The sequence below is a fragment of the Peromyscus maniculatus genome, chromosome 10 (genome assembly GCF_049852395.1).
Source record: "Peromyscus maniculatus bairdii isolate BWxNUB_F1_BW_parent chromosome 10, HU_Pman_BW_mat_3.1, whole genome shotgun sequence".
Classification (NCBI taxonomy): Eukaryota; Metazoa; Chordata; class Mammalia; order Rodentia; family Cricetidae; genus Peromyscus; species Peromyscus maniculatus.
Window position 1 is genome coordinate 72579517 of NC_134861.1, and position 15571 is coordinate 72595087.

The 15571-nt window shown below is 47.0% G+C and overlaps 1 protein-coding gene across 3 annotated transcripts; it reads left to right on the forward strand.

Moving 5' to 3' along the window:
• The first annotated feature begins 8721 nt into the window (after positions 1-8721).
• Positions 8722-11743, forward strand: LOC143267632 (uncharacterized). Of its 3 annotated transcripts, XR_013042968.1 has the most exons (3): positions 8722-8935; positions 9722-10106; positions 10452-11743. XR_013042968.1 is itself a non-coding variant. In XM_076546485.1 (2 exons), exons 1-2 carry the CDS (start codon positions 8745-8747, stop codon positions 9975-9977), a joined length of 447 nt encoding a protein of 148 aa, XP_076402600.1. In that variant the 5' UTR covers positions 8722-8744; the 3' UTR covers positions 9978-11743. The 3 variants fall into 3 exon arrangements, 2 of the variants coding, with proteins under 2 accessions (XP_076402600.1, XP_076402601.1); XM_076546485.1 differs by having other exon boundaries at positions 9722-11743; XM_076546486.1 differs by lacking the exon at positions 9722-10106 and having other exon boundaries at positions 8730-8935.
• The last annotated feature ends 3828 nt before the right edge of the window (positions 11744-15571 follow it).

Below are 15571 nucleotides of genomic sequence, written 5' to 3' on the forward strand. Positions count from 1 at the left end.
AATTTAAGCTTTTATGTTTCTCAAACTTATAAACTTTACATCTCTCACATAAGTTTCTTTTCTGAATTTGGTAACAAGAAAAACTGTAACTATAACTATCTAGTCCTCAACTCCATCAGAGACCCAAGAAGGATATAATATTACCTGAGTAAACAGGAAGTGTAGAGCAAACAACTTCCAAAGCTATAGAAATGGCAGAAATAGCTGGCTGCCTGGACAGTCACCCAAGGTTCTTCTGTAACATTGGGGCATCCATCTTTGGCCTACAGGCCTAAAATATCTGATAGACTTTTCTGTGAAGCAGGAATTTCTGAAGAACTATACTACCCTCTCTTGTCAAAGTTCAACAGTCACTTTTTTGTATGTCCTGCTTGTCTAGTTTGGACAGCACACTGGCAGCAGGCAAGGCAAGGGCAGTTTCTTTGGACACAGGCTAACCTTGCCACAAATAAAAGCAAACTCTGTATGGAGGTTCTTTGATGTCCATCATCCTTTCTTGAAGTAAATTAGTGCTGCCAGGAGCAGAAATGTCTCACTGTCATGAAAAGCCTTATATTATTAAAATATCTTCAAAGTCATATTCTATAGGACTTTGAAGTGTTTGAAGACCATCTATCTATTTAAAATATATCTGTTTGACCTTGAAACCATGCCTAACATGACTATAAGTTTGATTGTTATAGGTGACTATTAACCTGTCTTTCTTTATTATCCTAAATAGCTTTCAAAGGCTAAATCTTTACATTACATTTTTAAATGAGCTGCATAAGTACAATTCTTAAAACAAGAGTAGAAATATATATACAGTATAATAAAATTAACCTTAAATTTGTATCAATATACAAAAATCCATACCAATGTAAAAATATTTGAGATTAGTGGTTGTTTAAAAGTAGATGCAACAATCCACCCTTTAGCCCATCATTTCTATACTATATCCTCTTTTTCCCTTCAGAAAGAGATCCCTGAATCTAATCTCCTTTGTTTAGCTTTCTCCCTGACCATAACCAGTAATAATTTGTAACCAACACCCCTAAATGATGGCAAACATTCATAACCCACCAAATGACCAAAAACTACCCACCCTACTTCTTGGGAATGTGGGAATGTTGTATTCTCTAGACTGCTTTCTGTTGTCCATGGGTGACGGCATCTTTAAGGGATCCTGAGAAAATTGAGATACAGGTCAAGGCCTGGGAAATCTAGGCATAACATTTGTTGTCCAGTCTCTGCGATGGGAAACCACATGGCTTACCTGTAGTCTTGGCTAGAGTAGTCTGTGAAGCTGGACCATTTCAGCCAGCAGCCTTGAAGCTGTTCTGGATGCAGAACTCTGAGGAAACTGCAACAGAGGCACTCTGAGAAGCTGGATCACCCGAGACACTCATTTTCATTGGTGTCTGGTCCCCTTGCTCTGAAAACACACAAACTTTCAAAGGTTATGTACATAACTACCTTAACACAAGTATGGACTATGTGTTGTACACAAAGATGATTTATTGCTGTTGTTGTTGTTTTATGTTTGAGCAAGTAAAATATACATCACCTGTCTTGTAGTTTTTCTAGGTTTATTTCTTCATGTCTGTAGCCAGGATTAACAGGGGGTCTCCCCTGATAAAAATCTGTTCTCAATTAACTTTAAAGGAATTCATAACTTTTCATTTCCCATGGAAACAAAAGCATAACCCCTCCCCCAATGTAACACATTGTCTGATTTCCATTTTGAAGCCAAGATATCCTTAAAGTATCTAGGCTGGTTTAGCTTAGCAGTTCCTTCCACAATCCCACATCTCTCAGCAGCAGCCATTCATTCATCAGCAATCAAAAATCCCAAAGTCAACAAAACACCATTTAGAACCCAGACTCCCTGTGTATTTTCTTTTTTTTTTAAGGTTTATTTATTTATTATATATACAGTGTTCTGCCTGCATGCCAGAAGAGGGTACCAGATCTCATTATAGATGGTTGTAAGCCACCATGTGGTTGCTGGGAATTGAACTCAGGACCTCTAGAAGATCAGCCAGTGCTCTTAACCTCTGAGCCATCTCTCCAGCCCCCATATTTTCCATCTTTACATGGCTTATCCTTTTTATATTATTTTATTCTCTCTTTAAAGACTTACTTTACTATTTATAAACTACTATTTTTGATGACTGTCTATACCCATTTTCTTTCATTTTTCTTTTATTTTTTTAAACCTGCACACATCTTTTAAACACACTGTAACCTGCTTAGAGGTGTTTTTTGTTTTGTTTTGTTTTTTCCCCCCAGTCTGGATTTGACTTTACTGAGCACTTGCAGTGTTCTTTGATCAAGTGAGACAAGTCTTGCTGGGTTTTGTTTTGTTTTGTTTTAAGAATTATTTATTATGTATGCTGTGTTCTGCCCTATATGCCAGAAGAAGGAACCGGATCAAATCACAAATGGTTGTGAGCCACCATGTGGTTTCTGGGAATTGAACTCAGGACCTCTGGAAGAGCAGCCAGTGCTCTTAGCCTCTGAGCCATCTCTCCAGCCCCGTAAGACAAGTCTTAAACTGCCATGTCAGCCACTATGTGGCTCAGCTTTGTGCATGGCACTGTCCTATGATGCTGACAGCTGGCTCCAGCCCACAGGCAGCGGCTGGTAGCTGTGTCTCTGTGTGCTACCAAGTCTACTCAAGAGACTTCGGTCACCAGGAAGCCATTTTTGACTCCATGTTCCAAAGTTGTTTTGGTTTTTGTTTTTTAAAGCTTTCTCGGGACTTATGTAGATATACATGGCCGGACATTGGGTGCCATGTGTGGCCAGATTTTTCTTTTGGCCGCCAGCTCACAAAAAATGACACAGTCTATAGCTTAGGCTTGTTCCACTAGCTCCCAACCAAGGTCACCTTGGCCATCATGCTGTCCCAGAGCAGGATATTTCCAGCCTATACACAATGGCCTTGCTTATTACTCTTACTTCTTTATCTCCACAGTTCAGATTGTACCCCATGTGAACTAAATAAATGTTTTTGCTAAGGGTTTTAACCTTCAACAGGACTCAGGGATAGAGGGGAAAACTGAGTGCTTGTGAGGTGTTCTGTGTTGTGTGGGTTGTTCAAAGAAGGAGAGTCACCCCAGAATGTAATTTTAGGCTCTCTGGCATCAGGGAGGAAGAGCTTCTGTGAACTGAACCTTGAACCTCCATTAAGAAGCATATTTATTGATTGTTCACAAAGGTTGTGTTTGAGGTACACGTTCCTCACACCAAAGCCCATTTGATCTGTGTTCTCTGAAGGAAATCCTCACAGCCTCACAACTCCCGTCTTTATTGTACACTGTTTGCAATACCCTGTAGCTTGAGTTTTCCTGCCTTGCCCACAGTCAGGACAAATCTTTGTCACCCACCAGTCCCACAGCCGCTCAGACCCAACCAAGTAGACACAGAGACTTATATTGCTTACAAACTGTATGGCCATGGCAGGCTTCTTGTTAACTGTTCTTATAGCTTAAATTAATCCATTTCCATAAATCTATACCTTGCCACATGGCTGGTGGCTTACCGGCGTCTTCATATGCTGCTGGTCATGGCGGCGGCTGCAGTGTCTCTCTGCCTCAGCCTTCTGCTTCCCAGAATTCTCCTCTCTCCTTGTCCCACCTACTTCCTGCCTGGCCACTGGCCAACCAGTGTTTTATTTATTGACCAATCAGAGCAATTTGACATACAGACCGTCCCACAGCAATACCCAGTCATTCAAGATGCTCCGGTTGCTCCTGGATAACCTTGTGACTAAAATCATGCAACAGACGGAAAATCTCCCCATAAAAACAACTCTACAAATCATAGAAAACAACCCCTGCGGCTCAAATGGTAGGGTGTGGTGACTTATACCAGTGGTGGTTGATCTTGGGAGGTAGAATTCAGACTCTGGAGCTCACAGCCTCCAGCTTTCCTCCCTCCACACCCATAAGTAATGTTATAATATTATATATATATATGTATGTATATATTTTTTTTTTTTGGTTTTTCGAGACAGGGTTTCTCTGTGTAGCTTTGTGCCTTTCCTGGAACTCACTTGGTAGCCCAGGCTGGCCTCGAACTCACAGAGATCCACCTGGCTCTGCCTCCCGAGTGCTGGGATTAAAGGCGTGCACCACCACCGCCCGGCTATAATATTATATTAATAAATAATGTTATAATATTAAGGCACTGATTGAAATCTCATTTTAACTTCACTGTGATATCAAGTGAGCAATTATTTCTGGGTAAGGAAGATTTGTCTCCTAATTGTATCACTTTGGCCATTGCATTGTTATAGAACAGGGCATTTCTAGCCTGTGGTGCCACCTATTACTCTTACTTTTGTATCCAAGATTAGCCCTGTGCCTACACAGCTGAGCTCATGACCTGAATAAATAAACCCTTGACACATCAGATCAATATCTCAGCAAAGAAATAAACTGTGGGCTGGAAAGATGGCTCATCCATTAAGACATCTTGCAGAGGACCCAAGTTGGGTCCAGTTCCCAGCACCTACATCAAGCAATTCATAACCACTTGTAACTCCAGCTCCAGAGGACCCAATGACTTCTTCTGCCCTCCAAGGATTCACACAAGTGTTTGCACATTGGTATAGACACACATATACATTAATAATGAAATAAATCTTATTTTAAAATGGAAGACACCAAACGAAAAGAGAAAGGATCCAGGAGCCTGTCATCCCAACCCCGGGGGAAAAACAAAGCAGATTGCCAGGGAGCAAAGAAAATGGTAGGGCCGGATGATGGTGGTGCACGCCTTTAATCCCAGCACTTGGGAGGCAGAGCCAGGTGGATCTCTGTGAGTTCGAGACCAGCCTGGTCTACAGAACGAGATCCAGGACAAGCACCAAAACTACACAGAGAAACCCTGTCTGGAAAAACCGAAAAGAAAGAGAGAGAGAGAGAGAGAGAGAGAGAGAGAGAGAGAGAGAGAGGAAGGAAGGAAGGAAGGAAGGAAGGAAGGAAGGAAGGAAGGAAGGAAGGAAGGAAGGAAGGAAGAAAGGAAGAAAGGAAGAAGAAAGAAAATGGTAGGACTAACACCAGCCAGAATCAACTGGGGGAGCCTAGAGAGATGGGTGTCAGAGGACAACAGGGTGCAGAATAACTTGTCTAACACTGAAATGAGCTACACCAAAGGGTTAAGCTTGGGAACAGATTAAGAACATACATAGAGAAAACTATGATAAGGCATCCTAGACCCCAGAGAAAGCAAAGTTGTTCACTAACGGAGATCGCTGCCCTAACCAAAACTGTGGTTAACTGTTTGGGGGTAATAGAAGAAAAAGAAGTGTGCACATGGCTAAGGAGAAGCGCAGAGGCCAAAGAAAGTTATATGTTTTATAGTGAAAAGGAAACTGGAAGAATTTAAAAGAGACCAATTACAACCTATTACATAGAGGTGCACAGGTGGATGCTTACTCTGGGAAAGTACAGTTTGGTCTCTTACGGAAATTGGAAAATGAGGTAGGAAGACAGGCAGATGAGCAGGGACCACTTCTGTGATTCACAACACGCTTTCCCTATAGCTAGGTTTACTGTTGCTGGAATGAAACACCATGACCAAAAGGCAAGTTGGAGAGAAAGAATTTATCTGGCTTACACTTCCATGTCACTGTTCATCTTTGAAGGAAGTCAAGACAGGAACTCAAGCAGGGCAGGAACCTGGAGGCAGGAGCTGATGCAGAGGCCATGGAGGGGAGCTGCTTACTGGCTTGCCCACCCTGGCTTGCTCAGCCTACTTTCTTACAGAACCCAAGACTGCCAGTCTAGGGATGGCACCACCCACAGTGGGCTGGGCTGGGCTGGGCCCTCCCCCTTCATTCGCTAATTAAGAAAATGCCCTACAGCCGAATCTTATGGAGGCATTTCCTCAGTTGACATTTTCTCCTTTCATATAACTCTAGTTTGTGTCAAGTTGGCACAAAACTATCCAGCACACCCTGTATCATATATGCCCTCTTAAATTCTTGTGTTTGTGCCAAGATCTTGCTGTATAGCCCAGGATACCTTTTAATTTGGGATCTCCTTTAAATCCTTTTGTTGGAACTAAGAGTGGTAACTCATGCCTTTAATTCCAACACTTGAAAAACTGAGGAAGGAGAATTGATGCCAGCCTGGAGAACATAGTAAATTCCAGTCTAGCCTGGCCTACAGAATGAGACATTGTCTTTTTTTTTTAATTTGCAAATTTTTCATAATGAATTTCTTTAAAGAATAGTTTATCATTGAGTATGGTGAGACACATTATGCCCAGGTCTAGGAGACCCCCAAAGGACCACCATGGAGACCAAATCCTGTATGTAAAAGCAAAGAGCCTTTATTTCAAGCTCAAGCTTGGACTCTGTCTGTCCAACAGATTGGTGAAAGCAGAGAGCTCCCAGGCCAGATGGGGTAGGGTTTTTATTATAGCAGAGGTTGAGGGTGGGAGGATTTCCAGGGTTCAGAACCCTGATTGGCTGACATTAGTCTAAGGGTGTCTTGGTAAAAGGGAAATAGGTGTGTGCTAGGCTCCGGGACATCTGGTAATCTTATCTATCGGTTGGAATGTTTGGGATGTCAGGTACTTCCACTTAGATGCTGACCCATCCTGCATGGTGTCAGCTTATGGCTTTTCCTGGAACTACCAGGTGATGCTGAAAGACCCCCGCTCCATTATGAGGACATGGGGCTTTGGGCCAATGAAATGCCCCCCCCCAATAACTTAGCCTAAGAAATGCCATTCTAAAGGAATCAGAAAAACAGGAGTTCACAGCCATAGCCAGCCACCCGGCCTTGACAGAGATAGCTATAGCCAGCCATTCAGCCTTGAGAAAGATAACTGTGGTCGGCGGCCTTGGGAAAAAGACAGTTGAGTCGAATCAGGATATTTTATGGCTGGCCCCCTGGCCTTGAGGAATAAGCAGCTGGCCTGGACAAGGCCAAATCAGCCACACACATACGACCCCAAGTTCACCCTGGCCTTCTTTAAAACAACCAATAGGGACCCTGTAACTATGCTTCTCGCTTCTGTAACCGCGCCTCTGCCCCTGGGATCCCATAAAAAGTCCCCCTTGCCCTAGGAAAGGGCGCAAGTCCTCCAAGAGACTTCTCCCCAGGTACCTGGTCTAAATAAACCCTCTTGCTTTTGCATCTGATCTGTGGTTTCGGTGTGTTCCTTGGGTTTGGGGTCTCTCCCGGAGGAAGATCTCAGCCGGGGGTCTTTCATTTGGTGGCCCGTACGGGGATTGAGACCCCTCCCTGGGACCACCGACCCACTATCAGGAGGTAAGCCGGCCGGCCTTGATTTATGTCATCCCTGTCCTGTCTGAATGTTGTCTGTTTGTCTGAGTGTTAAATGTTGTTTGTTTGTCTCCGCGCCTGCGCCTGATAATCTGTCTGTGTCAGTGGATCTGAAAGGGGGACCGACGGGTCTGGACTTCGCCACTGGAACCCTGGAAGACGTTCCAGGGGAATCTGGGAACCTGGAAGACGTTCCACGGTTCATCTGTAGTGCCCTCTGAGGCACGGTCTGAAGACCCCTCTGGGGGCACGGTCTGAAGACCCCTCCGGGGGCACGGTCTGAAGACCCCTCCGGGGGCACGGTTTAAAGACCCTTCTGGGGGCACGGTTTTTCTGGTTTTGCTTTCGGTTTGGAACCAAAGCCGCGCAGCGAATGTTAGTCTTATTTGTATTGGTCTGTCGTTTTTTGTTTTCTGTTTAACCGTTCTCCTCCTAGAAACAGCCATAGGACAGACTGTCACCACCCCCTTGAGCCTCACGCTTAAACACTGGTCAGACGTAAAGACACGAGCCAACAACGAAGGAGTCATAATCAAGAAAAAAAAATAAATCACTCTTTGCGAGGCCGATTGGGTTAAAATAAATATAGGATGGCCTCGTCAGGGAACCTTTAACCTCAGTCTTATTTCACAGGTGGAGGGAAAAGTTTTTGCTTCCAGTCCCCATGGCCACCCGGACCAGGTCCCATACATTGCCATGTGGAAACTCCTGACAACAGAACCTCCCCCATGGGTTAAGCCGTTTCTCTTCCCCTCAGCCCCCCGGCGGCAGCAGCAGCGCTCGCCGAATCCCGGGGCTGAGGAAGCCAGATCGGCGGATCCCTCCCGCTCCCTGTTCCTCCCGACCCCTCCACCAGCGTGTCGTTTCCTCTCCCCGCGTTCTGCCGCTCTGGAGGAGCCGGCGGGGAGCCGGAGGATGGCAGCGGCCGCCCGGGAGGAGGCGGTGCGGAGGCCGCGGAGCGTGGCAGCGAACGACAGCGACCGTGTCCCCACGGCCACCTGAGCGCCAGCCGCGAGCTGCGCCCAACCCGCCTCGCTTGCTTGCTCGCTCGCTCGCTCGCGGCCCGGGGCGGCGCGGACATGGGCGCCAAGCAGAGCGGCCCCACCGCCAACGGCCGCACCTGCGCCTACTCGGGCTCGGACCTGCCCTCCAGCGGCGCGCGGCGGCCCCCGGCGCGGCCGGCCGGGACCCGGGCGGCGGAGAGCCTGCAGTGGCGGCGGCGGCCTCGGTCCCGACAGCGCCCTGCAGCCGCTCGCTCGGAGGGGCAGTGGGTAGCGCGGCGGGCGGCCGAGCGGCGCAGTCAGCAGCAGCGGCGCAGGCGGACACGGGATGTGGCGGGGGCACGCAGGCGGGGCCGGGGATGGGGTCGGCGAGAGACCGCCCCCTGGCCGGCGACCCGCGCCGAGCGCACTTCCACCTTAACAGCGCCGCGCGACCGGGACGGCTAAAGGGCCCGGTATGGGAAAAATGACTCGGGGGCGGCGTCACCCGTGGGCGCCGAGTCACCCCGCCCCGAGTGTTACAGCCCCCCCGACAGCGCCGGAGGGACCGGCGGCTCCTGCAGCGGCCCCCAAACAGCGGAGGATGAGGTTCCTACTTCCTCCCCAATTGCCGGTCGCCTACGAGGAAGGCGGGACAAACCAGCGAAGGTAGGGAACACCTACGTCTCTATTGCCAGTTGCTCTTAGCGGGTCTCCAAGGGGCTCTAGACCCCCTACCGATTCGGCTCAGGTTACCAGAAAGAGACGCCGGCAGCGTTTTTAAAAAGACTTAGAGAGACACGAAAAAAAAAAAAAAAGTCCTGGCCACTGTAATGTCTCAGGGACAGGTCAGAGAGGGAGTTAGGACGGGAGACTTAAAAAGGACACTGCTTGACAAAGACAAAGTGCTTACTGTAAACAGAGAAGACATTGGGCTCGTGACTGATCAAAAAAAAGCCTCAAGGGTCTCGGAGACCTAAGCCAAGGGTCCTCAATCTGGAGGACTGGGGAGGTCACGGCCAGGAGCCCCCCCCCCCGGCCTAAGATAACTCTCAAGATTAGAGGGCAGCCAGTGACCTTCCTAGTGGACACCGGGGCTCAACATTCAGTCCTGACCCATACCGGAGGCTCTCTCAGTGACCGCACAGCTTTGGTCCAGGGGGCCACAGGTAACAGGAGGTATCGAAGGACCACCGAAAAAAAAGGTTCAGCTGACATCTGGACAGGACCCAAAGGGACCCCCCTACAAGTCCTAGCCCTTTAAACTGTTCGTGGACGAGAACTCAGGCTTTGCAAAAGAAATGTTGGTACAGAGATTGGGGCCATGGAAGCCCGATAGCTGCAGGATGGCCCCCTGTCTGCGTGGGGAAGCCGCCATTGCTGTTTTGCTCAAGGATGCAGGGAAACTGACTTTGGGACAGCCATTAACTGTGTTATCCTCCCATGCGATAAAAGCTCTGGTCCAGCAGCCCCCAGATCGAGTGGTGTTCAGACCAGTTGTCTCCCTCAACCCCGCTACCCTGCTGCCTGGTTCACGGATGGGAGCAGCTTCCTCCAAGAAGAAGAACGGAAGACTGGAGCAGCCGTCACCACCGAATCGGAGATAGTTTGGACCTCACCACTGCCACCTGGAACATCGGCCCAAAAGGCAGAGCTGATCGCGCTGACCCAGGCCCTCCGGATGGCGGAAGCCCGGAGGACCAGGAACTAACAAAGAAAATGGGGGCGGAATGGAGCCCCGAGCGACAAGCTTACATCATAGATGGACAGAGGCCTTGCCTACCAAGAAAAAGACCGCTAACGGGGTAACCAAGAAACTCCTGGATGACATCTTTCCCAGGTATAAAATACCCCAGATATTGGGGTCAGACAATGGGCCCGCCTTTGTCTCCCAGGTAAGTCAGGAGGTGGCCAGGCTACTGGGGATCGATTGAAAACTTCATTGTGCATACCGCCCCCAGAGCTCAGGACAGGTAGAACGTACAAATAAAACCATTAAGGAGACTTTAACCAAATTAACGCTTGCAACTGGCACTAGAGATTGGGTGCTCCTACTCCCCCTAGCCCTTTACCGAGCCCGGAATACTCCTGGGCCTCATGGCCTAACCCCGTTTGAGACCATATATGGGGCTCCCCCACCAATTGTAAATTTCCTTTACTCTGATATCTCCTCTTTTGCCACTAGCCCTCCAATTGATACAAAAGACGGTGTGGAAACCCCTGCCTGCCGGGAGCAACTGAACCGCCCGGTGGTGCCTCACCCATTCAAGATTGGGGACTCTGTCTGGGTCCGACGCCATCAATCTAGGAACCTAGAGCCGAGGTTGACGGGACAGCGGCTTGGGTCCACACGTCGCATGTAAAGGCTGCCAAGGAACCCGACGAAGCTGAGGGCACCGAGACATCTAGTTCAACGCTCTCCAAACCCACTAAAGATAAGACTCACCCGGGGGTCCCCTTGATCCCCCTAATAGTCCTCCTGACATTAGGAGGGACATCACCAGAGAGCCTGTTTCCCTGACGCTGACCCTGTTACTGGGAAAAATTACCATGGGCAAAATAGCTGCTGGGGTAGATACAGGACTGCAGCCCTTATGGAGACCGGCCAATTCAGACAGCTCCAAGTAGCCATGCTCAACAAAAATGATTTAAAAGATGGTTCCAAAGGTCACCATGGTTTACGACCCTTGTCTCCACCATTATGGGCCCCCTAATCATCCTCCTGCTCATTTTATTGTTTGGGTCATACATCCTCAACAGATTGATGCAATTCATCAAGGATAGGGTTTCTGTTGCCCAGGCTTTGATCCTAACCCAGCAATATCGGAGGCTCAGACAGTCAGAGATAGAGCTAACTCCTTATTCTCCATCCTAAAATGAAAGATTTCATTTGGTACAAAAGAAAATGGGGGAATGAAAGACCCCCGCTCCATTATGAGGACATGGGGCTTTGGGCCAATGAAATGCCCCCCCCAATAACTTAGCCTAAGAAATGCCATTCTAAAGGAATCAGAAAAACAGGAGTTCACAGCCATAGCCAGCCACCCGGCCTTGACAGAGATAGCTATAGCCAGCCATTCAGCCTTGAGAAAGATAACTGTGGTCGGCGGCCTTGGGAAAAAGACAGTTGAGTCGAATCAGGATATTTTATGGCTGGCCCCCTGGCCTTGAGGAATAAGCAGCTGGCCTGGACAAGGCCAAATCAGCCACACACATACGACCCCAAGTTCACCCTGGCCTTCTTTAAAACAACCAATAGGGACCCTGTAACTATGCTTCTCGCTTCTGTAACCACGCCTCTGCCCCTGGGATCCCATAAAAAGTCCCCCTTGCCCTAGGAAAGGGCGCAAGTCCTCCAAGAGACTTCGCCCCAGGTACCTGGTCTAAATAAACCCTCTTGCTTTTGCATCTGATCTGTGGTTTCGGTGTGTTCCTTGGGTTTGGGGTCTCTCCCGGAGGAAGATCTCAGCCGGGGGTCTTTCAATGCCTATCAGTAAGCCTGTCGTGGCAGCTGTGTCCCGGCTGCTAAGCCTGTCATGGCAACTGTGTGGTCAAGCTGTTTTGGACCCCCCACACAGACACACAAAACACATCTTCAATTCCATCACTTCAGGAGGAAAAGGCAAGCAGATCTCTGTAAGTTCAAAGCCAGGCTGGGCTACTTGGTGAGACCCTGTCTCAAAAAAAAAAATTATCACATCATTGGAAAAGAAGAGTAAGACACCGTCAGATTGACACTGCGACTTGCCTGGGAGGTCATCATCCTGTACCAGTCTCCTAAAATTCCATCTTGCCTCCAAGAGAACATCCAGAAACACCGATCTGAGAAAGTGACTATTGAGTTCTCAGCCCCCATCAATACACACGACATCTCAACCTCCAAGGCTTGGGGAACATTGCACCAAAGTGGGCGTCTAGGATGTAAGAGCTGGGTGGAGGAGACGGCTCAGCAGTTAAGAGCACTGGCTGCTTTTCCAGAGGACTGGATGCAGCACATTGTAGACTTCAAATCCATCAGTAATGGTCAGTTCTCTCTTGATCTTGCAATCTGTTCCTGTTGAATAGTTTTCTAATGGTGTTTTCTTTCTTTGTTTAAAGATAAGATGGTGATGGCAATGATGATGATTTTAACCACCTATTTCCTACAGGCATCCAATGTTCATCCACATAATGCCACTCCCTATGAATCTATGGGGGTCATTTTCATTCATTACATTGACCAGAAACAAGACTTTATATGCATATGTCTTAGGGTTTCTTTTTTCTTTTTCTTCTTCTTCTTCTTCTTTTTCTTCTTCTTCTTCTTCTTCTTCTTCTTCTTCTTCTTCTTCTTCTTCTTCTTCTTCTTCTTCTTCTTCTTTTTGGTTTTTTTTTTTTTTTTTTTTTTTGGTTTTTCGAGACAGGGTTTCTCTGTGTAGCTTTGCGCCTTTCCTGGGACTCACTTGGTAGTCCAGGCTGGCCTCGAACTCACAGAGATCCGCCTGGCTCTGCCTCCCGAGTGCTGGGATTAAAGGTGTGTGCCACCACCACCCGGCTTAGGGTTTCTATTACTATGAAGAGACACCATGACCAGGGCAACTCTTTTTTTTTTTTTTTAATTAATTTTTTTCATTTATTTTACATCGCAACTGCAGTTCCTACTCCTCCTCTCCTCCCATTACCTCTTCTCCTCCCTCCCTCATCCCCTCTATCCCCCCCCATCCACTCCTCCTCTGTCTTCATTCAGAAAGGGGCAGACCTCCCATGGGAGTCAACAAAGCACGGCACATCAAGTTGAGGCAGGACCAAGCTCCTCCCCCTGCATTAAGGATGGGCAGGCAGGGCAACCCAACCTGAGGAATAGGTTCCCAAAAGCCAGCTCAAGTGACGGGGACAGGTCCTGATCCCGCTGCTCAAGCCCCACAAACAGACCAAGCTACACAACTGTCACACATATGCAGAGAGCCTAGGTCGGTCCCATGCTGGCTCCCTAGCTGGTCCAGAGTCCATGAGCTCCCACGAGCTCAGGTGAGCTTGTCAGGGTGCTCTGTGTAGTGTGGGTCAGTTGAAGAAAGAAGGCACTCCAAGGTGAAATTTTAAGGCCTATGTGGCAGCAGGAAGGTCCAGCCTCTCTGATGGACTGAGCCCCAAACAATCATACAAAAGTGTATTTATTGATTGTTACACAGAAGTATTTCCTCATACTAAGGTCCCTAATCTAATTTACATGTCTTACTAAAGGAAAGCATCACATGCCCTGATGACTTTAGTCCTTTATTACGTATGTATCATTTGCAATACACAATAATACAAGAGCCTTAGGCGTGCCTGCGGCCTCTTGTGACCAAAGTCATGGGATGGCTGCAACGCCCCTTCAGTAAAACAATTCTACAAATCATGGAAAACAATCACTGTTTTCCACGAGGATTCTTCAAGGTGAAGGTACTTCTAGAAAACAGCTGTTCATTCTGATGTCTACCCCGGATACAGTGACTCTGCTAAATTCCTACGACACCCCCCCCCCTTCATTTAAGCTATATTAATTATGTTGAAGGTTAGGCAGCCACACAGTGAAGACAACCTTTTCTCCTTTGTACTGACTCATAGTCTCACGTACATAAATCCGAATACACTTGAAAGCCAGCAAAATCATTATAGCAAAAAACAAGTATAACAATTGCTAGAATATGAAACTGATCAAAATGATTCATAGGATTAAAAGAAGCTATGGTGTCTGCAAGGCTTTCCATAACATCCATTCCAGATACTTACTCGAAAAGGTCTCCTTAATTCCTTGTTGTCAATCATAAATATCTGAGAAGCATTAGGGTGAGTCAACAAATGCATTTGGACCTTTCCCAGTCACACTTGCTTTCATTAAACTTTAAAGGTGTAATACAGTAAGTGGTAACATTCCAGTCACATTGTGATCTAATTTGTTCCTTTAAAGTCTCTAACTGATCTCCCAAAAGTAACGCAGCTTGCCTCAAGCCAGCTGTCTCATTAACTGCCTCATTATCTATTTTATTCTGTTGAGCTCAAAGGTCTGCAGAACGCTGATGCCAGTCTCTAACAAATTCAGCAGTTTGAGTTTCTTTATGAAGGGCCATCCCGACTATTGCAAAAGTTTCAGTCAATGCAATAATTCCTGTAACTACAGCAATAATCAGTCCAATCTGACGTGTTCTTCTTAATATTCCTTCAGAGAGTTTCTGGACTAGAATCAGCACAGGAGAATCTCGCCATGGCCTCAATAACATCACTGGTATCCAGATGGCCGGCTTTGCTCTAGGAATTTATAAACTTTCAGAAGCGACATCCAATAATACACCAGCACTAAGCAGGTATGAAGAGTACAACATTCACATGTGATACTATAGTTACCAGGGTGCCATTGTATAGGCCCTTTAATCATGTATGAGGTAATGGTGCACGTGCTACAAAGGTGTGACTTTGATTTAATCTAAAGGGCAAAGTATTTACCATCATAAACATTTAATTTTCCTTTCCAAAGTTTAAAAGACTGTAAGGCACGTGCCAGTTTCCACAAATTAGTCTAAACTGAATTGTCAAAATGTGATATGGAACCTGACATTCCAACTCCATGCCATTGGACAGCTTCATCAATCCCATTCCAACTACACCACTGCCATCTTAACTCTGAGTGAGAATGTTTTCCCCAAGGGAAGCCATAAAGGATCCAGTCAACGACGTCTCTATGGAGATATTGATAAGCACTCAAGGTTTCTCAGTTTTACGTTGTTGCCAATGTGCCTAATCAGATTCCTTGTTAGTACCCCACATCTCACAAGACAGATTTATGGAACTAGAAGCATTAATCTCCTATCCTCTAAAACCAGATACATGAAGCATATGAAATTTATCATGAAAGTTCTGGGCAGTACTATGATTAACTAAAGATGGCCAAAATTGAAAAGTTCTGTTTCGACAGTGAGTTCCATTACCCATACAAATAGAATTCCTTGCACTCCCAGAGTGTGTAGTTTGTAATCTCCTAACCCTCTTCCTCAGGCTGAGCAGGTCCTCTGTGGTCATAAGGACCAGGTAGCCCAGAGGAATCATTGACCACAGCAGGAATATCTGTATCTCCCCAACTTACCCCTTTATTAATGGGAGGATGGGAACTAGAAGCCCGGTAAGTATGATCAGTCCCCCATTACCCCTGTTACCTGTACGGTCACCACAGACAGTGTAACAAAGAACAAAGTGGCAGCTTTCAAAAGTTTTTTAGAATTTTTTTTGTCAGTTTGGATGGTATCCACACCTTCTTGTCTCCTGCAGAAACATAAGCACAACCTCCACCCC